This window comes from Aythya ferina (assembly GCF_964211825.1).
Source record: "Aythya ferina genome assembly, chromosome: 1".
Lineage (NCBI taxonomy): Eukaryota > Metazoa > Chordata > Aves > Anseriformes > Anatidae > Aythya > Aythya ferina.
The window spans coordinates 180,964,384-180,986,948 of record NC_140296.1 but is presented as its reverse complement, the minus strand read 5'-3'; the positions used below and the strand labels follow the sequence as shown (position 1 = coordinate 180,986,948).

The 22,565-nt window shown below is 39.1% G+C and overlaps 1 protein-coding gene across 5 annotated transcripts in view; it reads left to right on the top strand.

Moving 5' to 3' along the window:
• ASZ1 (ankyrin repeat, SAM and basic leucine zipper domain containing 1) overlaps positions 1-18,509 on the top strand; it is a 37,940-nt gene extending 19,431 nt beyond the window's left edge. For 4 of the 5 annotated variants that reach the window (XM_084534869.1, XM_084534866.1, XM_084534868.1 and 1 more), the window contains 9 exons: positions 217-328; positions 589-738; positions 3,189-3,301; positions 6,283-6,358; positions 6,712-6,768; positions 11,312-11,424; positions 14,932-15,037; positions 15,462-15,575; positions 17,407-18,509. In XM_084534869.1, coding sequence (XP_084390995.1) covers positions 217-328; positions 589-738; positions 3,189-3,301; positions 6,283-6,358; positions 6,712-6,768; positions 11,312-11,424; positions 14,932-15,037; positions 15,462-15,575; positions 17,407-17,553 — 988 coding nt within the window. In that variant the 3' untranslated portion in view covers positions 17,554-18,509. The remainder of the gene's footprint in view (positions 1-216; positions 329-588; positions 739-3,188; positions 3,302-6,282; positions 6,359-6,711; positions 6,769-11,311; positions 11,425-14,931; positions 15,038-15,461; positions 15,576-17,406) is intronic. The other variant, XM_084534867.1, reaches the window with a different exon arrangement.
• The last annotated feature ends 4,056 nt before the right edge of the window (positions 18,510-22,565 follow it).

Genomic DNA, 22,565 nt, shown 5'->3' with positions numbered 1-22,565 from the left:
CAACTCTTAAAATGCTCTAAAAAATGCTAACTGATCGAAGTTGCTGAATCTCTGTTCTGTTAAATTGAACCTTATGGTAAAGTGTGAATGTGGTGTCATGGGCTTTCTTCCTCTGAATTGCTCTACACATATTCAGTCTTCACTGAATTGAGGTGCCCTCCTTGATAATGCAGTGAGCTTTTAACATCTTGATGTTCTTGTCCCCATTCCTTTCAGGAGACAAATGACTCCGTTGATGTATGCAGCTAGAAAAGGCTATTCTCGTGTTGTTGGGCTTCTTGTTGCTCATGGATCACACATAAATGCCCAAGATGAAAATGGATATTCAGTAAGTGATCTACTTCCATGTATTTTAACTAAAGTTTAAAAAACAACGTACAAACAGGAGCCCATGAGCTTGTTTCTAGTGTACCTTCCTCAAAAATGCTCACTTACACTCCTTTACCACCACCTTGAGATTGTTTTGCACCGTCTTTGTCTCCGGATTCTGCCATGTAAGAAATTACACAGGTGGTATTATTGATTGAACCTCTATTCTTACTGTGTGTTTTTTTTTTTTTTTTCTTATGTAAACTTGATAAAAACAAGACTGTTTTTATGCAGGCATTAATATGGGCAGCACACCATGGACACAAAAATGTCATTTTTAAGTTGCTGGAGCTTGGAGCTGACAAAAATCTACAGACTAAGGATGAGAAGACAGCAGCAGAGCTAGCAAAAATCAATAAGCATTTAGAGGTACTTCATCTCTTTTTGAGATGCAGATTCTGTGGGTTTGGGTTTATTTTGTTGTTTGTTTACTTGTTTGAGATTGCCTCAGAAATTTTCTGTAGAAGTGTTACTTTAATAACTAAACTGTAGCAGCTAGTTGCATACATTTTGTGTTCCATCTGTGCTGACTATTTTCTGTTATATCCCAACTTAGGACAGTGCTTTGAATGCTTTTAAGGGTTTGTTTTTGTGTGTTGTTGTTTTTGTTTTTTGTTTTGTTTTGTTTTTTGAAGTTTGGGGATAATTCCCTTTTTTCTGTAGAATCCTTGACTTTGAAATACAGATTTGACAAGGGATTATTAATGTCGGTACTGTTGATATGAGAGGTAGTAAAAGAACACGTTTCCTTCTGTATGTCCAAGTGTGTGAGAGAATGTAGATATTAAACTATTTTGCAGTGTGTAGTTTGTGGTTGAATTTGGAAGGTAAAAGGCTAAAGCTAAAAGGGGGAAAAGGGGAGTAGCGGTATGTACTGGCTGCCTTCCAAATCTGTTCCCAGGAGAGAAGACAGTCTAAAACAATATAAATTGGTCATTAGATCATTGGAAGAGCAGCAACTCATTATCAGCATAAAGAGAGCTGCTGAAAACAGCATATATTTTCCTAAAATAAATCTGCTTACCGCTGTTGCTGGATGATGCATGGTGGATCAGACAAATCAGGCTTGTGTATTTTGCTTCGAGTTGTTCTTGCCAATGACATGGGTTTTTGCAGTGTCTCTTTAAGAATGTTACTCACTTTAGTGAATTGGGATTCACTGTAATTAGATTTTTTTTTCTTGTTATTATTTCTTGTAAGACTATAGGGCTAGGCAGGAGCAGAAGTGTTAACTATGCACAAAGTTGTCAGTGTAGGCTAGCAAGATCAGTGTACAAGGCTCAGTGATCTGTCAACTCAGGTTACTGAAAGGGGCTACAAATGCTTTCTGCCTTTGATAAATGACTTGTTCAGCAGGCTGTGGCCGTATAATCTTATAACATGACTTTGACAGAAGGGAAAACAGGCTCCTCCCGTTTCAGAGGTGGGTCTTGCCTCTTGACCTGTGAAGTGCTAGCTTTCGTACAGTTACTGCAAAGTCTTGCAGATGTTACAGGATATTTAATGGTCCTGAGCTCCAGATCAGGAGTCTGCTCTTTATCCTGTTGGCATCCCCATGGGTTGTCACATAGGCTGTGGCTGCAGAAACTAGCTCTGGGAGGACACATTTTTTTTCCTTGCATATTGTACAGGCTTTGGCTGGGATGGATTTTTTCTTTATAGCAGCTCATGTGGTGCTGTCCAGATTTGTGACCCAAATGGTGGTGGTGTCGCAGCGGTGGTTTGGCTGTTGCTGAGCGGTGCTTACGCAGCGTCACTTCACACACGTGCACCTTGGCTGTTTGTCACTCTTCCCCTGCCAGTGAGTAGGCTGGTGGGAGCACAGCTGGGTGAGCTGAGCTGAACTGACCAGAGTTGTTACACACCGTGTGACATCATGCTCAGCCAGAAGAAAAAATGTGTGTGGGGGGGTTGCAAGGTTCTTAGAGACTGGCTGGGTGTCAGCCTACTACTGGGAGGTGGTGAGTGATTACCTTTGCATCACTTGCCTTTTTTTTCCTTATTTTATTTCACTAAAACTTTATCTTGACCCACAATTTTTTTCTTGCTTGTGGTCTTCCAATTCTACCCCATCACATCGTGGGGAGTGAGCAAGCAGCCACGTGGAGGCTTGTTTGCTAGCGAGAGTCAGCCTACCACGTATATATGTGTGTGTCTTTGCACAAAAAACTGGCTGGTCACCTGAATTTCAGAAGCTTGGTCTCACCATTCCTTTGGACTTTTGGGTGTTCCACTAGTTCTGCTAGATTCTCTAGTAACTTAACTCATGCAGGGGCAATTCAGTTTATGGAATTCATCACTGATGCATAATGGTATTTGATGGAAGGCTTGCTTCTTAGTCAGTTGAAAGAGTCCTTGTCCATCAGGTACAGTTAACTTAGAATCATCAGTTATAAACTGCTAAATGTTGGGTCCATGTATGCGCTGGAAATGGAGATGTTAAAACAGCTTTATGCTTTAAGCTCTTCAGAGAACTTACTCCCTTGAGGGTGTAGAACTCTGGTCTACTAATAATTACATTGGTGTACTGCTGCTTCTGAAATGCAGGATGCTAGCTCTTCTAGGACTGCATTACATACATTCTTTTGCTTTGCATCAGTTCAGTGTTGAGCTTTGATTTTGATTAATTCAGAAATGCTCTTGATAAGCTCTGTGGGCTTAGTCTTAACTCCTCACTGTAGTTCTTTTAGAGAGAAGAGATGGCAGATGTTTGTTCTCTGTGTGTAGTAACTTCTGATAGATCTCTTTGTAGTCTTACTTCTGTGTATTTCTTTACACGTTTTAAGTTAAATAAAATTATTTCATTTTGGCTCTTTCAGATTTATAGTTTACTCTCTTTGGCTGTAAATCACTCACAAGGGAAATACCATGAAACGATTAAGCAAGAGGCTATCTACAAATTTCTGACAGCTGTCCCTGACCACAGAGTTGGGTAAATAAAGTCATAGCATAACTTCAGTTTATAAACATTCCTGAGAGATTGTATTTGTTCATATCAATGTGATTAAGTTTTACTGATACGTGTTGCGTATATTTTGGAGCACTACCAAGAGGCCACAGTAAGTATATTAATATATTCTAAATTTTTCAAGACCGCATAGTTCCTTTGCATTATGAACAGTGAGCATGCTCTAGATCTTTCCTGCCTCTGACTTGATGTAAAGTAGAGGCAGAGTCCAGTGCCACTTCATTTTTTTTCAGTTTGATAGTACTGAACGTTTGATAGACTTCATTTGATAGTAAATTTCAAATACTTTCACTGAATGCTTGTTTTCAGTGTTAGTCCACCAGGACCAGCTGTGCCCCATTCTTTCTTCCACGTGTATGCAGACACTTGGGTGGCCTTGAGAAAGTCCAAGTGAAGTACATGTGACTCTGAAGCATGCAGGTGTTCTTTGGGTGAACGCAGCACCTGCTTCAGCAACCTTGAAGATGTCTGATACTGTTTTGTTCCAGAACATAAAGCTAAGAAGTCCTCAAGAAACCATCCACTTTTCCTCCTTGAGTGACGTAGTTTGCAGAAGACTATATCCAGAGCCCATAGTCTCTGTGCAGTCTGTTCTGGTTGGTCAGGTTGGTTTTCAGTGTTCCTGCTCAGCCAAGTCATGCTGAATTTGAAATGCCACAGTTCCGTACCATGGGGCTGGCTGTAGGTCACACGCTAGCAGTTCGGAGGTAGTGTCAGGGCACCTCGTTTCAGACAACCTCGTCAGGTTTGGTCATTAGAGAAATGTTTACCTCAATAAGGTTTTTATATTCTGGGGCTTCAACTGCGGTCATCTCAGAGGTACTTCGTAGAGCTGCAGGGTGAAGGTTTGGCATTGTAGAGTCAGTTATCTGCACTGTCCTCTTTGTTCTTGCATGTTACCAATAAAATAAGTGAGTTAGCACCATGCAGCCGTTATCTGAATTCTGTGCTGTTGAAACTTGATGGCGGCTAGAGGGCATTGAACCAGTGTCGTGGTAATCTTGATAAGCTTTTAAAATAAGACACTTAAATCCTGTAGCCCACTTAAAAATAGTTTGTGGCAGCCAGATGTCTGACCATGCAGATCTAACTCTGTATTATGCAGTTTTGCACTTGTAGGATTTCACTGCGTTAGTAGGCTTTTTCTAAACTCTACCAGTTTTATCTGTATCATTTCTGGTGATTACTGTGACTCCTGGTTTCAGAAAGCAGTCCCTCTGAGTCTAACGGATGTCTGGCTGTTAAGCTGTGTATGAGGGAATGGGTGTTTAATTTACACACACACATGCACAAAGAGTAAGTTTTTTTTGTCTGATGATTCAAGAAGTACGCTATACCTTTGTTTACTCCATCATATTTCCTCAGGCTGAGTGCTTCCTTCCTGCCGTTTGTCTGCATAATTTTCATCACAGGCGTTGCCAATTGGTTTCTAAGTTTCCATTTCCTCTCCAATCTGCTCCTCATGCATCATCTTGCGCTGGGTATCAGTTGTGCCCCACAGTGCGTGGTCAGTGAGCATAACCTGGCATCGATGCTGCTGTCATTCGTTTCCAATCATTAGGTAGTGAGGGTAGCTTCTGTCGTTGCCTTCTGCTGTCCTGAACGAGAATTGTCCTGGCTCCAGGTGCCTGCACTGTTCAAGGAGGCAAACACCTGTCAAGAATTTGCTCTCTCAAACTTCAGATTGCTCTTCTCTAAAGAGTCATCATCTTGTTGAGAGGCTTTCAAGTGAACATACAGATGCTGAATAAATGTCCTTTCCTTGTCCTACAAGCCTTGAGCTACCAAAGGACTCCCCAGACCTGTGCCAACTAGATGCTTTGAGTGCCTAAACAAAAAGCAAAGTTGATCACTGCAGGTTGTTTACCTCCTCGCCCCAGTTCAGAGGCATCAGCGGGGAGAGGGATAATAACACAATTCTGCTCAACTTCGTGGTAGGGGCAGTATCTTTAAACTCTTCCTATATTTTGTCTGCTGAAATTGACCCTGTATGCCCACAGAATTACTGAGAATTCTCAGTGTACAAACTTGAAATGTTTTCTTATGTATTCAGAAAAAAAAAAAAAAAGAAAAAAAGAAACTTTTAACAAATTTTAACGGTAGGAACTTAATGACTTAGCCTTTGATGTGAAAAGGAGGCAAACCTTAATTTCAGGGCCAACAAGAAGACAGAGCAAACTATCTCTAAATTCAAGATGTTGGCGAAGGATTGCTATCGCAATTGTAGTGGTCCTTCTTGATTTTTGTATCATTTGCTTTTTAGTTCAATTCTGTTCATTACAATTGTTCATCTAATTGTTGAAAGCTGTTTAAACTTTTAAAATTTTTGTATCTTCTACTAATGTGGGGAATTCATGATTTATCTTTGTTTATAAATGTTAAACTGTGAACTTCCTATGAGTGACTCTGCTTCATCAGTATAACTTCTGAACAGTAGCCTTCTGACAACAAATTTGTTACCGGACTGATTTCTGCTATCTTTAATACAGGCATTCCTGTTTTCTTGACAATGTTTTTTGGTTTAAATGGAGCTGGTTTAAAGGGGTAACAGCTGTGGGCTGAATCCAGTTTGTATGAAGATTAGCTGATAGGAACACACAGTTTATCTTAAACTGCACTTAGAAATTTTCCAGGCTTTTGTGAGCAACTTTAAAATTCATTCAGAACGTTTTGCTACTAAACAGTGACATTCATTTATGAAAGTAGTTTTCTTCAGGCTCAACTCTACTTTCTACCTAATAGACCAGAAACAAAATTATGAAGTTTTGATAGGTTAAGCTGTACTCCATGATGCTTTTGAGAGACTACTGTTATCAGTAGGTACGTGCAGGTTTAGATCTGACAGTGCTTTGTCTGGGATTTTTTTTTTTTGCAAAGTATTGTTGAGGATATCTTTTTGTTTTAATTTTCCAATGTTTTCACCTTGAATCTTACTATATTTACAGTTCCTATTCAGCTTTGGATGACATGGAAGTATTTTTACATGGTCTTGGTCTAGAACACCTAATAGGATTATTGAAGGTAAGATTGTGATTTATCTGCTATCTGTAAAGGAATTCTTGAAAACAGGTGCACCTTAAGCATCAGCAGAAGTTCTGTCGTTTCTAGAATATTAATTCAAATAAGTGTATTAATTTCAAGTTACGTTTGGAGTGTAAAGGTCCGCTGCAGTGGATTAGTTTTGGTTATTAGTCAGTCATAACACGTGATGTTTCTAAACTGGAGGACTCCTGTGTTTCGTTGGTAATGGTGTTGTGCAGTTGTTCTTGTATCTGAAAACTGCAGTAAAACGTAAGTGGGGAAAAAGGTTAAGTAAAGTCATTATTTTCTTTTAAAATTATTTTTGATGACAGAAAACCCTTTGCCTTATACAGGAAAGAGATGTATATTTAAGGCAACTTCTGATCATGCAAAAAGAAGAGTTAATACAGGTCAGTTCTGAAAACTTCCTCCTTTTTCTTAAATGGCTTTAGTATCTTTTCCTTATAAATATCTAACTTTCTAAGAATTCTTTAAAGGTCTGTTTTCACAATCTTGCACATCAACTTGAATTTATATATAGAGAGAGGTTTTCTAAAGTATGTAATCCCATAGACCTCAAATACTGTGAGTTGAATTCTTGGATATTCTTTGCCTGAGTATGAATTGGAGGCCCCCAGTATTCTTGCTGTAATGATGTAGGAGTTGGGGTGAGCAGGAAATAGTTCAGTTTGGAATTTTAGTTGTTAGCATTGTTAGTATGTAAGCATGCTTTCCCTGAACGGAAATCAGTGCTAGTATTATCACCAGATAATCCTAAATAACCGCTTTAAATGTGGTCCAGTTAGTGAGATGGTAGGATCTTTTGTATTGTGGCATCTCATATCCCACACAGACTTGTAAATCCTTAACCAAAAAAAAAGATTGGATTTCTTACGGTTTCCTACATTTGGGAAGTTGAATATTTCACTGTTGTGTAGGAGAAACTGATAAGCAATTGTAGGGTTTCAGTTTGTAGTAGAAATAAGGTGATCGCATTTTCCTTAGGCTTATTGGAATTACTGCTCTGGGAAAAACTTCCTCCGCCTAAAGGAGGATGCCATAATGAAATCCAATCTTAGCAGTCTCCTTAAAATGCTGTAACTAGTTCAGGCTGCACTCTGTGCCTGAGCCAGGAGGCTGAAGAGGCCTTCTTAACCAAGCCGCCTGAGGCCTGCTTCACATATTAGCCACATATATCCTCAGTGTAAACTTTTTTCCCCTACTCTGCTCTGGTTTGTTGTTTTACCCTGGGACGGTAGCAAAATGCGCATGGTTCCGTGGACGCATGTGTTGTAGCAGGCGGAATCGACAGTTACCTGCAGATGTTGCTGTTCTTTCAGTGCTGGTGTCATAAGGATGTTTTGCATGAAGGTTTATCTTGTAACTGAGTAGACTTGGTGTTGTCAGTGTTTTGACAGAGCTCAGAAATACCTGTATTCTCAGAGGGGTACCTGTGGGGAGTTCTGTCGATCAAGAGGTTTCTCTGAGAGTTCACGTAGACATAAATATTACAAGGCATGTCAGCATCTGTGCTTTTCTTGAAGCTTTGGGATTGTCTGCTGGGCAGCATCGCAGCGTGGGCTTCATCTGAATCTGTAAAGCCTCCCCCCTTTATAGGAATTTCACTCTTAAGACATTTTTGTGGTTTTTCTTCTTGTGACTTGTGAGCTGGTTTGCAATCTTGTGATTGCATTAAACTGCAAACCTGAATGTGTTCAAATCGATCGCCTGTTTTGATGTTGTGGTCATTGTTATTTGTTTTTGTCGTGGGGCCTTTGGAGGAGGGGGAAAGGGTTATGGACTTCAGTGAATAGCTGAGCCTTATCATTACTGAAGAGATGTAATGTTTTTCATATAAACTGATAACTTCTGTTTCGGTGTTGTAACATGTTGGGGGCTTCCTATTACAAAGAACTTTTGGGGACACACCAAAATAAATACCTGGATCAGCTGTTCTTGCACAGGAAGACCGTATCTGTAGGAGCAGAACTTCATTGCCTCTTGCCTCAGCAACAGCAGGAAGCAATACCTGGAAAACAAGTCATGCTTTGTGTATGGACATAAATTAATTAGTCTTCAATTCAGGATTTTTTTTTAAGTGACATACATGTAATGCTCCTGGCTTCTTACCACTTCGTAAGTTACCCTAAATTCTTGATTCTAGTTTTCAAGCTCTAGTAAAAGTTTCCCCCCACTCCACTGATAGAAAAAATCTAATCTGTTTCCTCATAACTCTAGAGTTGAAAGGTTTTAGTGTGATGGCAGATCTTCCACTAACAGCCAGCTCTTTTAAAGAGCCTGGATCTTATTACTGCAAAGATTAATGATGACCTCTGATGGATGCCTCTGAACCATGCTGCTTTTTATCCAAAGAAGCGGAGAAAAAATCCTGTCACTAACATGAGACACTTTCCTCCATCAAACAATATCAGAAAGATATTTTCTCTGTAAATATCTTTATCTGTATTCTACAACAGAGCCTAAACAATGACTCTTTCAAGATGAAATCCTTGCATTCCTCCAAGTTATAAACTGTTCCCTACTGAGACAAGTCTGTTCAACATACTGGGACATGGCTGTTTGGTTCTGTGCTTCTCATGACACTTAGATATTTGGAGAGGGGGGGCAGACGGGCATCTTCTTTAAGTATTCATCTCAGAGGACAGTGGCACGAATAATTTTATTTCTTGATGCATTTTGGACTGAGAAGGCTCCGTTCTCACATGTCTGTTAGTTTAGAATAAGAGAAGCTGGCATGCTCTTCTGGATTTGAGAAAGCATAATAAAAATTTGACACATCAAAATATATAAGCCAAGGGTTTAACTTCATCATTAGAGAGTTATCTGGTCTGCATACTTCCATATCATAGTACCAGGACTCTCCTTACACCTTCCCCCACAAAAAAAAAAAAATTTCTATTTGGCAGAATATTTTGAAGTTGTTTAAAAAAAAAAAAAAAAGTGACCATTTGGGCAATATGGCAAAGATGCAAGACTTAGCATAAAACCTTACGGGTGTTATCTGAGAAGTAAGCCATCTTTTTCTTGAGGTAATATTATTCACCTCTTCTTTTATTTCTGCCTAAAGATTGACAGAAAAGTCATGTTGATGCTGGCACGTGGGTTTTCATGGGTTTTCTGGTTTGCTTTTACTTGAGTGAAGTGTTGTTAGCTGATGTGCCTAAGATTGCATAGTCTGTTCAACAGACACAAGCAAGTCCTGGTGCAACACTTTTATGTTCTTAAATGTATGGTTACTTCAAAATAATATTTGGCATTAGTTGGTCTGCAGAGTACAATTGAACTGACACCAGCTTAAAAGCTTGCTTATCCATAAAGAAGAAGAGGGGCTTTGTATACTTGGCATTCTGTGTCTTTCATCATCACGCGAATGGTCAGATTCTTGGTAAACCCTCCTGTTCAGCATAGATGGGCTGGAAAGGGAAAACATGCCTGCTGTGGGGAAGCAGATTGCACTGGTATATCCGCTTTCTTAAATTCTGCGCCTAGGACTTGTAGATTCAGAAAGGACTGTGGTGACGGAGGACTTTATCGATAACGACTTTTATGACACTCCTTACATAATAAGCCATATCTTCAAGGTGTGGTGGTGCTCAGTCAACTGATGTGCTCACAGAGCAAAGTTGTTTTATTTTCAGGGATACAAATTATATCATAGTCTTGATACACTGATCAGAAAGCAGTGTCCTGACTTGTTTGTTCCAGGAATGAGAAGGTTGCGTCAAAATCAATTCCAATTATCTTAATACTTCCTGCTTCAAGCCAGATATTTTTAATACTCAAGAATAATTGCCACTCTGTCCTTGGAGGAGTTTATTTGATGTGTTAATCATAACTAGAAGTAAATTTGCTGCTCATAAATCAGGTTACTGCTGATAGATGTCACTTTGCTTTGTAAACATTAAGAAAACATCAGTTTGTACTAGATAGGGCTCCACAAGAAAAAGTTGAGAGCTAATAAATTTACAGCTCAGCATAAAAGGTTTATTTCTAGGAAATCCATTTTTTTTCTATCTTAAGGCTGCTAGTGATGTTTACCAAAGAGACAAAGAGACTTGTGTAAAATTTGTTCAGGAACGTGTGAAAACCTAATGGAAATTGCTGAAAACCTTAGTTACTGTCCATAGATCTGTAACATCCGTTTGAAATGTCTAAAGACAACTTGTGATCTTGTAGTTCTGCGTGTTATCTGTCATTTCTGAACACCTGGCAGAGAACTTAAAGGACTGCTTTTATGGAGTCATGATGAACACTGACCATCAGAAACTCTAAACTAGGGACAGCTCATGGTTTATGTGTGGCATGAGTTTCAGACCTCAAGAACATGAGCGAGAGCCCCCTAGGTCCCAGCTTTGGAGCCTGTGGCATCCCTGCAGTCTGAAACTGTGGAGTGGCCCATTCCTGCTGAGCCTCGGTACTCAGCTGGAGAATGACAAATGAAGTCATAGGGACTGTATAAGCCTACGTTGAGCAGCACTTAGGCTTATGATACCTGGTCTCAATTTGAGCTGAGAAACATATTCTGATCTTATAAGTATGCTGTCTCTCAGATACATAAAAAGTTTGCTTTTGTAGAGTATTACATGGTAGCGGAGTCCTTAACAGGATCATGTCTTAGATGATTCTGAAATACCTAAGCATAGCATCCTAACAACGTAAGAGTACTTAACAGCTAACAGTAGTTTCTTTTTTGTAATGAACAGATTTTTCAAAGTGCGATGTCAGTTTTGACTCCCACTGGGTTCTTGTTGTTTTGTTTTCCATCATTAAATAGTTTAAATTTTGTGTTATTGTCCTTTCGAAGTTACAAACGTTGTAGTTGACTGCATTAAGTTAAAGGTGATTTATTTTGACTCAAATAGTACTGAGCTGTTTTATGTGTAATATATATTAAAACTAAATTATAAATACAAAATAATTCTTTACATTTAGATGGGCATTACAAATCCTGTAGATCAACAGAAACTCCTAGATGCTATTAAAGAGCTACAAGTGGAAGAAATAAGAATTGGAGATCTCCCTGAAGTAGTGAAGATGGAATTCAGGTAATAAATGTGTATCTAAGGAAAGTAAAGAGAAATACAAACTATTCAAGTAACTGCAGTGTTTTCTTCAGCACAGAGCTAAGATTTTCTCACCTTACCCCATGTATAAGCATTCATGAGAGTTAGTGGATTTTGAGAGATGGTAGTCTGCATTTTGTACAAGGAAAGTTAAAAGCCTAGATTACTGTTGTTAGGACTCTGGTTATGGGTTATATTGCCATTTTATGCCATTGCTTTGGTCGTCTCTGAGTGATAAATTCTTTCTCTGTACCCCAGGTAGGGTAACGTAGCCTTGCCATGCTGGGGTTTCACTAAGTGTGTTTGTATCACATGTGGCTTCTCTGACTCCAGCATTAACTCATTCTTTATTTTTTCTGATCAGTTCCAGTGAGCAGATTTTCATATGTCTTCAAGGAAGTGGAGTCTTGCCTTCTTCCCTTACCCATGCTTCAAGTGCATTTTTGACCCTTGCAGACTCTAATTGATGTGGTCTCTGTAATTCTCTGTGGTATCTGTAAACAAGACAGACTCTTCAGTACTTAAATTTGAGTTTAAAATGCAATAAAAAGATGTATAGAGATAGAAAGAAAACTTCTTTATAGGGCTTTAGTACCAACTCTACAGTAGCCGTTGTACTTCATTCTGGTATAGTCTTGTGCAGTCCCATTAAAGCCAGGCCTGAGCTGAGAGAAGCATCCTCCAGCAGCCTTATTAAACTTCATCAGTCCCCTAAGCACTGGTAGAACAGTTCCCATATCTGCCACTAAAAGAAGATTGAAGGCTGTAGTAAGTGTAAAGGTGTCAAGGTTTCTTAAACCTCTTATCCTCTATTTTGCTGTGTAATAGTTTTGCTAAAGGAGACCTAGACTTGAATTTAGGTTCACCCTTCTGGAGATACCTTCTTGTTGGCTAGTGTACTACTAGTCAAGAGGGTAATTCTTGCCTAGTAGCTGCACTGCTCCTCTGTTAGCTACTTCTTACTTCTCCACAACACAGGAGCCTTTCCAATTAAAATAAAGGCTTTGCTGCTGAGCTGAGAAAGTAGACCAGGCATCTGGGTGTCTCAGTGTCCAAGTTCAGCACTTTTATAAAAAGGATTTTGATTCTTCGTAAAAGGAGTATTAGCTGCAGTTTGAAAGGACTTTGTCCAGTTCAAGCTTCATGCATTTTTTTATGTTAAAAATTAATGCTTTTTCAAATTGGCCTGTAGTGAGCAGTGTTTGGTATATGCAGTCAAGCAGTACAGCTTAAATAAAAATAAATAAGCATAATAAGTGGAGAAATAATAAATTAAAAAAAAAAGTTACCAATAATTGCGTGCAAAGCCATCTATGAGGGGGAATTATGATACCTATAACATGAGGTTATAGGTATGCATAGATACCTATGACATGAGGTACAGTATGCATTTAGAACATACGTTGTTCTCAAAACCAGAAAATAACTGTTTGATTAAAGACATAACAAAATATGGCAGCACTTGAGTTAAGGCAAGCACTGCGTGGTTTTATAGAAAATGTCTTGACACGTATTCTAGGCATCTGACCTTGAGACTAAAATCATAGGCTATGTTTACCTGCTGTTACATAAAGATTTTACTTGCCATTTGTTCAAAGTCATTCTGTGAGAAGGAAGATCAGTCATTAAGTCATAGAAAAACTAACATAGTAGAAAATGTTGAACTGATTGATTATAAACTCAGATTGTCTAGCACTGTTTAGCCACTGGTGTTTTGACAGCCATTAATTCTTTTTAAAAGCGATTATATTTTGAAAACGTTACTTCCATTTAGAAGTATTTGGAAATGGAAATAACATGTCACTGCGACAGATAGGAATTCCATGAAAATGTTTTTTAAGATCCATATTGGTATAACAAAGAAGTTTTGCGAATATCTTTCCCTCTTTTTCATGTCCATAAAATACTTAATGTAGGAATTCTGGAGGGATTCTCAAGAAAAATAACTTACTTTGTGACAGAAGGTGCTGCAACTGATCCTAGCTAGCTAAAAAGATACCTTTCTAGGCGGAAAGAAGCAAATATGAAATGAAAACTAAAGGAAATAATTCCAGAACGGGTATAAAGCAGTATAATCCTGGTTGTGGATAACACCGAGTGAGAGCTGTGTTCTGCTTTTATTGTCACACTTTTCCTTCTCCCTTCCTGACAGACCATCTTGGTGGAACAAGTCCTAGGTGCAGAATGGTTCCCAAATAGTTGAGTCTGCAGACTCGCCTGTCCTCCCACATAGATGCAGCAGTAGATCAGGCCCCAGGCTCCCAGCTGTTTTTAGGAAGCAGTGTTCTGCCAGTAGGCAGCTTAATATTGCTTGTTTGGGAGGGGTGTTGTAGGGAAAACTTAAGAGCTGAATGCAAACAATCTGTGGGCTAAATGCAGCCTCTTCCCAGATGCAATGAAGTCCTGCAATAGGGAAATGCCAGCTTAATATTGTCTTTTGTTTTGGGCCTGATGTTACTCACCTGAATAGCTTACACGTAGCTGAAACTGTTCTACTGGTGACAAAGGCACTTCTCAGGAGAAGTTTCAGAAGTTTGGATGATCTTACCTAACCCCCCCCCCCCCCATCCTCTTCTTTTGCCCAGTCAATGGCAGCAACTTTCTGGCTTGCACCGTGACTTGGAACTGACACTTTGGGTTCCTTCTGGCACATAAAGTAAAATGAATTGAGTCGCTCTCACATGGGAGATCTAAAATCTTGGCATTGAAATTAGCCTGTTAAATTTCTATATTCATTCCTTCACTCTTTGGAGACTGATCAGACTGATTTTCAGTGATCTTCCTGTCTTTTGAGCACTAAGTCTGCTTCGAAGAAAAAAGTATATAACATAAGGTATTTTAGTCTTGAAGGAAAGTATTGTCAGATCCAGGTCCCAAGTCAGTAACAGATTCTTCATTCTTTCACTCTGCTGGAGACTAAATGACTCCATGAGAATACTACTATTCCCCCCCACACATACCCCCAAACCTTCTCAGAAATGTCATCTGTGGGTAATGAATATTGATAATTCAGCATAAAGTTGACTAAACTCTCTGCTCCTGGTGTTGGAAGACTGATCTGTATGCACACATGCACAGGAAGGCAGTGTTCTGGGGTTATTAGGCATAATCTCATACAAAATTTCTTAAATTGATTAAAAACAGGATTGGTGAGAGTGAGGAAATAGAAGTGGAGGTCAACAGAATTGTTTCACAAAAACTTTCGGATGACGCTTTTTCAGTTTTGTGTGTAGTTGAATATTCCAGGTAACTTCATGATTTGCTGCCCTTTTGGGTCGGGGGAACAGACCATCAAAGTGTGTAACTTGCCAAACTTGCCAAGATGTTAAATGTAGTATTATGTGTTAAACAGATTTATTTTTTTTTTTAATGTAATGAAACTGCATGTCTGATTCATTTACTAGCCAATGCTGGAAATGCACAGATGATTTTAGCTTGCAAAAAGACATACCCTTCTACAAGTAATAGAATATGGTTTTGTTTTGGTAGTGGAGACGAATGCCTCAAGTTCCTTCAGAAGTTGAATAAAGAGTGTAGCAAGCTGACTGTTCCTCTGCAGACCATAAATAATCATTTCCTCAAAAATTCTCACAAGGTATTCAACTAAAGGGAAAAAAGAATTGATTTAGAGTTTGGGGAATAGCATTATTCTATGCCGTAAAATTAAAAATATGAATACTAATCAAATGTCTTTATCATTGTTAGTTTTCTAAAGCTGTCCAATGTTTTTTCTCTAAAGTAAAATTATTTTTAAAATCTTATTTCAAAGAGTTAAGCTGCCCTATTAAAGAACGTAAAGCTGTTACTCAGTGTTTCCCCTGATAGGGGAATTCAGGTGACAGGAGCTTCCCACGAAGGCTGAAAGAGTAGTAGATCAATGTCATGTGTAAATCATACAGTGAAAACCTAGCATTAAAAAAGTTACATTTTTGTTCTGACACTACCTTTTATACTACATCAACTAATTAGCATTAAGTTATCATTTGCAGTAATTCTGGCAAATAACTGACTCTCAACAGATAGTACTGCAGTGGGCACCAACTGAAAGATACATTGAAGTCTGCAGAGACATGGTTTCCAACGTTGAAAGGTTGGGAGAAGAAGCTGCCAGACTGAAGGACCTTGTGGAGAAGGTGAGCGTGAGGCCGTTACATTGCACACAGAAACCTGGCTGCAGTATCTTGAACGTGACAGCCATCAGTGAAATATTTTGTACCTTGGTCTATCTCAGCCTCTTCAACTGTAGTTTGATCATTGCATCCACCACTCATACACTTCTTTCCACCTCTCCATAATAGAACGTGAAATAATCTAGGATGTTACAGATCAGTGTGCCGAGTCTCCAAATGAAGGAGTGGTCAGTCTTATTCTTTCTGCCACAGTAAGGAATTGAGTGGGAAGTACTCCTGTGCATGTGGACAGCCACTGTGGCATAAACCACTCTGAATACTTCTTAATTAAGGAATCTTTTGTTTGGAATTATTGACTCCCAAGGAAGATAGTGCAGTTTTTATGGATTGAATAGGAGGCATCCCAGATAACTTCGCAGAGTGACAAAAGAAGAGGGTGGGAGAGGTCAAGGCTAGATGTTAGCACCACATCAGTCATTCTCAGACCAACACAATGATATGCTCTTGTCAAGTGGGGTCACGTTAAGTAATAGGCCAGTAAAATGAATGGCCGCTCTGGTAGAGTAAATGGAGCATCAGTGTCAGAAAGGAATCTGTTACTGAATGAAGCCATGTGGAACTCGGACCTTAAGTATAATGCTACTAATGCAATTTCCTGGAGTTCAAGTAAATTTAATGTAATATAACAGCTTTCTCCTAATAAATCACTTAGCACCAAATACATTTAAGAGGTCCTAACAAAGAACTTTTTAGCTCTTTATGTTCCTTTGTTTGCATATGCAGAAGTCAACTGCGTGTATATATCTGCCTCCTGCGTGTGCAGGCCAGTTGCGAGGGGTTGGGAGGATCTGAGTTAGGTGCTACTTGCACTTGCTGTCATCTGAATTTGAGGTTTTATAGCTGTTGAAGATGCAGCAGGGTGGCTCTATGCCCACTGCTAAACAGGCATTAAATGTTAGCCATCCGGTTATTTTGAAAAATGTAGTAATTCCTGTTCTACTAAAATAGCGTAGTGTGTTATGAACGTGACTGAGGAAGACTAATAGGAAACATTCTAATATTAAATTTTCAGCTTTCTAGAGCACTGAAACATTTATTATGAAAAGCGTCAATGTAAATGAACCAGAGAAACCCCTTAGATGCTAAGTTAGTACAAATTCCCTTAAAATCTGCAGTAGTATTTCCTAAGCTTCGTCATCACAAGATTTTGGTTGTCAGTATGCGTGAGGTATATGGCATTCAATTTTTGAAAGTATAGTAGTAAAAGAGGTAGCCTGCCAAGTGTTACAAAGGGAGGGAAGCAGGACTTAACCAGTGTTTCACTTCATGACAAGGCTGCACTCAACTTCAATGGGCATTAGAGCAGGTACTTGTATGGTACTTTCCACTCTCCCTTTGAGCTTTCAAAGACTCCTTGAAATTAATCAGATACGTGTTTAACTGTTGTTTTAATAAACAGTTCTTCTAGTTATTAAATAGCAAAAGTCCTGGTTAAAACATTTGATGATTGGAGTTTAAATGTTTTGGTGTTGATTTTTGTAGTGTGTACTAGTATGTTTTACTCCAGAGGAATTCAGTGTGTAAACAGTTTTTCTAGTGTGTATTGCTTACAGAATCATTGCACGTGAGATAAGATAAAGGCTTGCACACAGTGATTTCTGTTGAAGTAGGGCACAGACACACAAATAATATCTCAGTCCTGAGACTCTAGGATTATGCTTTATCACAGACTTCAGAAGCTTTCACATTAACTTTTTTTCTTTGTTGTACCTTTTTCACACTAACTTTTTTTTCTTTGTTGTACTTTTCAACATGAACTGAACATCTGCTTCAGCACGAACAGAAGAATGACCCCAGTCGAGTGGTATTCCCAGAAAAAGCACCCACCTTGGAAAAAAGATTAGTAAAAATGGGAGCGTTAACAGTGTTTGGGTTTGTTTTTTTCTTCTTTATAACTAAGTTAATGGCAAAGAAAGAGTGACTTTTTTTAGTGCTTTGAATACTTTTGGAAAATTTGGTCGCATTATGCTTCTATTCAGCATATGTAACTGAGCTGAATTCATATGAAAATTACTGGTTTCTCATCATATCCATAATATTTGCATCCAGTACATACTTCAGTCTAGAATCAAAAATAAAATCTCCTTATTTAAAAGCATATTAAGGTTTTGTTTCTAGTATAGACAGTTTGTACAGAATCTCCTCAAAGTTGCTTTTTTGCCACAGGGTTTTAACTATTACTTACTGATTACTAGTTTTGTTTTCACCTGCTGTTCAGTTGCTGTCATAGCTGCTTCCTGTTGTTCACAAAGGTAAACATAAGCAAATAATACTGTATTGTTTATGTTGCATGCTTGTATTTAAAATGATCACGATGGTGTGTTTTGCCTTTTTAATATTAAGTATCATGATTTCTATGTTGAGAAAGATCTTTTGCAGTACAAATTCATATGAAAAACTTTCTGATAAGGTGTACCTGTTTTGTTGTTTTGTTTTGTAACAGCCACAGGACAGCAAATATCTTCTTACATATTGTCTGGAAAGTATTTTCCAGCTGAACTGTGCTATTCAATTTATGCCTGAGATCTGTTTCCTCAGGCATAATTACTTCTATTAACAGTTTCATCCCAAAAAGGATTATAAGGATGCTAAAAGGATTATAGGAATCCTTAGCTACGAGAATGCAGGCAACTTAGAAGGAGTATCAGCATGTTTCTTCTTGATCTGATGAGCTTTCACTACAGCAGCTTTGTGTTGAGTGATTCTCTCTTAAGGTTTTCTCCATTTAAAGAGTTGTTTGTAGTTCTGCAGCAAAATATTAGTATCTGTTTTTCGTCTGATTACCACGCTATCTATGTTGCAAAAAAAGGAATCGGTGTAAGTCATCCAAATCACAGTTACATCTTTGTGGACTTGAATAAAGACATGTAAAAGTGCTGAAGGTTTGTAAAGGGACATTCTTCTGCTAAATCAGCTGAAGAACCAGTAGTCTCAATGGGGCGTCATACTTCAGCACTCTTTTTGGAGGTGTGTGCGGTCTTGGATGCTCCCTCCAGAGACTAGAAATGAGAAGATAAAAAAAGACTGATTGCTACTCTGGGCTGTTACTGTCACTGTCAGTTGTTTTCTGCTTTTTGTTTTAGAAATATACCTTGAGTGTTAGTATGTTTGCTTGTTATTGCAGTTGTCTTACCTCCTTTCCTCCCAGCTTTCTCATTCAATGCAAGGAACATCCTACAGAGTGATGAAGCTAGAAGCAAATGTAACTTTTTTTTTCCATTCCGTTCCCAACTTTGGATCAGAGAGGGTAAGTCATAATCCCCACCACCACCATCTACCAGCAGAAGTGTAGAAGTGCATAATCATATCAGCATCCTGACTTGAAGCAGCAAAGAAAAGGAAATACTTTAAAAATAGTTCTGTTTCTTTGTATTACCGTGTAATTAGTTCAGAACTAACAAAACACATCACAAAAGGAAAAATCCAAGAAATTGGAAAATAGAGAAATCTATAAAGTGTAGTTTTAACTGTTTGTCACACACAGTGTTGTACGAATAGCACTCCTCTGATTACCTCTAAATGCAGTTCAAAAATACTCAGATGCAGTTGTCCAGTGATGAGGTAGCTGGTAAATATTAGTAGAAGCTTGATGCATAACAACATCTTTTGGTTGTGTTTTTGTTTTTTTTCCAGTTGGGGGGGGCTGTTGTTGTTCATAGCTATTGTAAAATACCAATAAGGGAAATAAAAGTATGATACTTGCTGATAAATGGCTTCTAGTTTGAGAAGTAGAATAAAATATTCTTGGCTGAAATGAGTGAAAGGTTTGAACATTGTACTAAACTAATTTTGTATAGGTAAAGTCGTCAGAAAGGTGATACCTTAAATTCCAAATGTCTTTATTTTACTACTACACTTCCATTTTACCATTTCATTTACTACATTTTACTTAATTTACTGAATTTCTTTACTACTTCATTTACTATATTTTACTATGTATTTCATTTTGCTACTACAATTACTACTACTCCACTACTATTAGTACAGTGGGCAAACTTTTTTTTGTTTCTGTAGACCATGTTATGAATATAATAAGAGAAACTGAATAAGCAGAGGACTGCTTTTTCCTAGTAATTTGTACAATAAAAGCAAAATACATTTCTATTTTAAATAATAGTGTCTATTTCATTGAATAGTTGCTTAAATCGACTGCCTCTAATGAAGTGGGTAGTGCTTTTCTACAATAAGCTGCTAGTTAGGCTGGCCTCCAAAATGCATTTGGGAGAAGCCCATCCTATTAAGTTGTCTTATGAATCACTTATTTCAAGTGGTTATAAAACCACAATTGCAAGCACTTGATTGTGGGCAGCATACAGGCTAAATACAGATTTTCTGCCATCAGCATCCTTAGTGTGTTGGAGCGTTCAAAAAGGCATAAACCATATGTGAGAAACAAGCATCTTAGACCTGATGTTGGACTCTAAATGTCTCATTTTATTGGTCAGTCATTAATTGTGCTGAGTAAGTAGGATATGATAAAAGCCAAATAAACAAAGGCTATTTTAACCTACCACATCATTTAAAAAAAAAAAAAAAACTCTTCAGATTCCAAATTCAGGCTTAAACAGTGAACTTCAAGGTCCTGTGTTCACTTTCATGTTGTTTCAGTGCCTTTTTCAAATTCCCTGCTTGAGAAGGTATCACAATATGGTTGTGATAGGGCAGGAAGCCAAGAGATTACTGCAAAATCTGGCCCCTGAGCCATGCAGTCAAAAATTCAAACCCCCCACCAGCACCTGGTGCTGAAGCCTTCAGATGAAAATCACCCTGCTGAGAGGCCTTCTTCTGTAAGTCACCACATTAAAGTCATTATCCTGGAATAGTAGTAATGCGATGATTAGCACATCTATGAGGGGATGGGAGGAAAATGCTAAAGAGCTTTGCATACATTAAGCAGGTAAGCCTCACAAGCCTGTGAGGTATTATTTTTCCTTTTACAGTAGTGCAAATCGGGGCGCAGGGGGTTGAGTGGCTTGGACCTGGGGCCAAATCCGACAGAGTTGCTTAAAGATGCAGCTAGGTTCCTACTTAGCCTTGCAATATCATTGGATACCTAACTTCTCTTGGTACTGATGAATATTCAGGCAGTGGCCTTTTCTGCATCTTGAGACTGCTGTGTCAAATGTAGGGCCTTGGATGATCCTGTAGAGATCTGAAGGAACCTGAAGGATTTCAGTTCTCACGTGTCCAGGATAAAATACAGGTTGCGAATGAGAGATTTTGTGTTCCATCTGTCTTCCTGGGATTTGGGTTTTGCCCCACTTTTCAAGTTTACTTGTGGAATACCTGTAGTAAGGCATTGCCTTTGTTTTCCTGTTTGGTTCCATCTGCAAATAGCAGACACTAATTTTAGCTGTGTGCTTTCTTAAACTGGGAAATAGTGGGCCTTTTTTTTATTATCACATTCTCTGTTGACATAGAGAAATGCTGTGTTCATGGCTTTTTGTTGGTTTTGTGTTGTTTTTTTTTTTCCCCTCTTCTTACCTTGTCCAACCCCCTTCTTGGGGACAAGACTTAAAACTTGAGCTATGTAGTTTGTTTCTCCTCTTCCTTTCTTTGAACCTCTTCTAACATTCCCCCCAAGCTGTAACTTTTGCTAATAGTTACGTGCCTGCTTATGTTGGCTTTCTCCAGACTCAGTTCCAGTAATTGTGCAAAAATTACAGCTGCTCTTGCCCAAATAAAGCTGTGCTGCTGGTATAGTACTACAAATGCTGCTTTGGACCTTACGCGATGGACAATTTTGAGTCTTCAGCCTTGCTAGACAAGTCTCTTGGGAATAAATCCGTCTTACGCCATGTCATGAAAGGGGGACTGAGTGATCCACATCTCATCTGTGTTCACTGTCTGTTCCCTTGCAGCCTGTTCAGGTATTTGTAAGGGAGGTAATGTCTACACAGCCAAAAGCCTTGGAGGTCAAGTAGGTTTCATAGCTGCAGGTTTCTGCTTTTAAAGACAGTTGCTGCCATTTCTGTGTTCTGGAGGCACAGGGGGAAAGGTGTATTTGGAAAACAGTATTTCCTATTCTAGGGATAGGAGTTCCCATCTACCAGAGCACTGGATTTTGCAGACCAGAAATGACAAGCAGTGAGGTATGAAATCAGGTATCAGTGGCATTAAGTGAATGGTGTGTATCCTGAATAGCTTTAGTGACTTAAAATATTTCTTATCCTGATGCAGACAGTGCAGTTTCATGTCATACGGAGCCCACGTCCCCATAACTGAGACTCAAAGGGCTCTCTGAAGGCTTTTGAGTTCCTCTAAACTGTGATACTGACTGCAGTACATCTAGGAAGATGTCTTCCATTTAAGGGTTTGGTTTTTGTTTTGGACTAAATATTCTTCCCAGATGAGCCTTCCTCTTCACCTGACTGCAGGAACACAGGTCTGACTACGTTATTTTCACTGTATTGAAAAGCCTCAGCTCAACTTCATGAGGTGTGCATGGAACGAGTCAGGCTCTCGGTGCTCCTAGCTCGTCTCTTGTCATCTGCGTAGTGCACGGCACAGTCTCTTGACAAGAAATCGCATACACATACTCACTGAAGGCAAACACTGCCCCGGGAGCGCGGTCTCTGGGGCTGCACGTGGAGCATCTTCTGGAGAGGAGGAGAAGGACAGTGTTCATCACTGCTGTGGGTTGCTGCAAGTGAAGGTGCTGCTGTTAATGGGGAAGGTTATTGGGGAAAAAGCCATGGGTCAGCTGCTTGCTGCACACCTGAGGAGGCTGGGGGGGAGCTGTGAGGGCTGTGGCCTCTGCTCAGAAAGGCCTCAACTCCTGCTGGAGTTGGCTGTCCCCTCCCTGCCATGTCTTCTCTCCCCTATGAGCTGATCCAAGATCTATGTCCTGTACTCTTCTGAAACTGAAGCTGCCTTCTGCCTGAAAAGGGGATTTTTTTTTTCTTTCATGTCGATAGTATGTTACCAAACAGC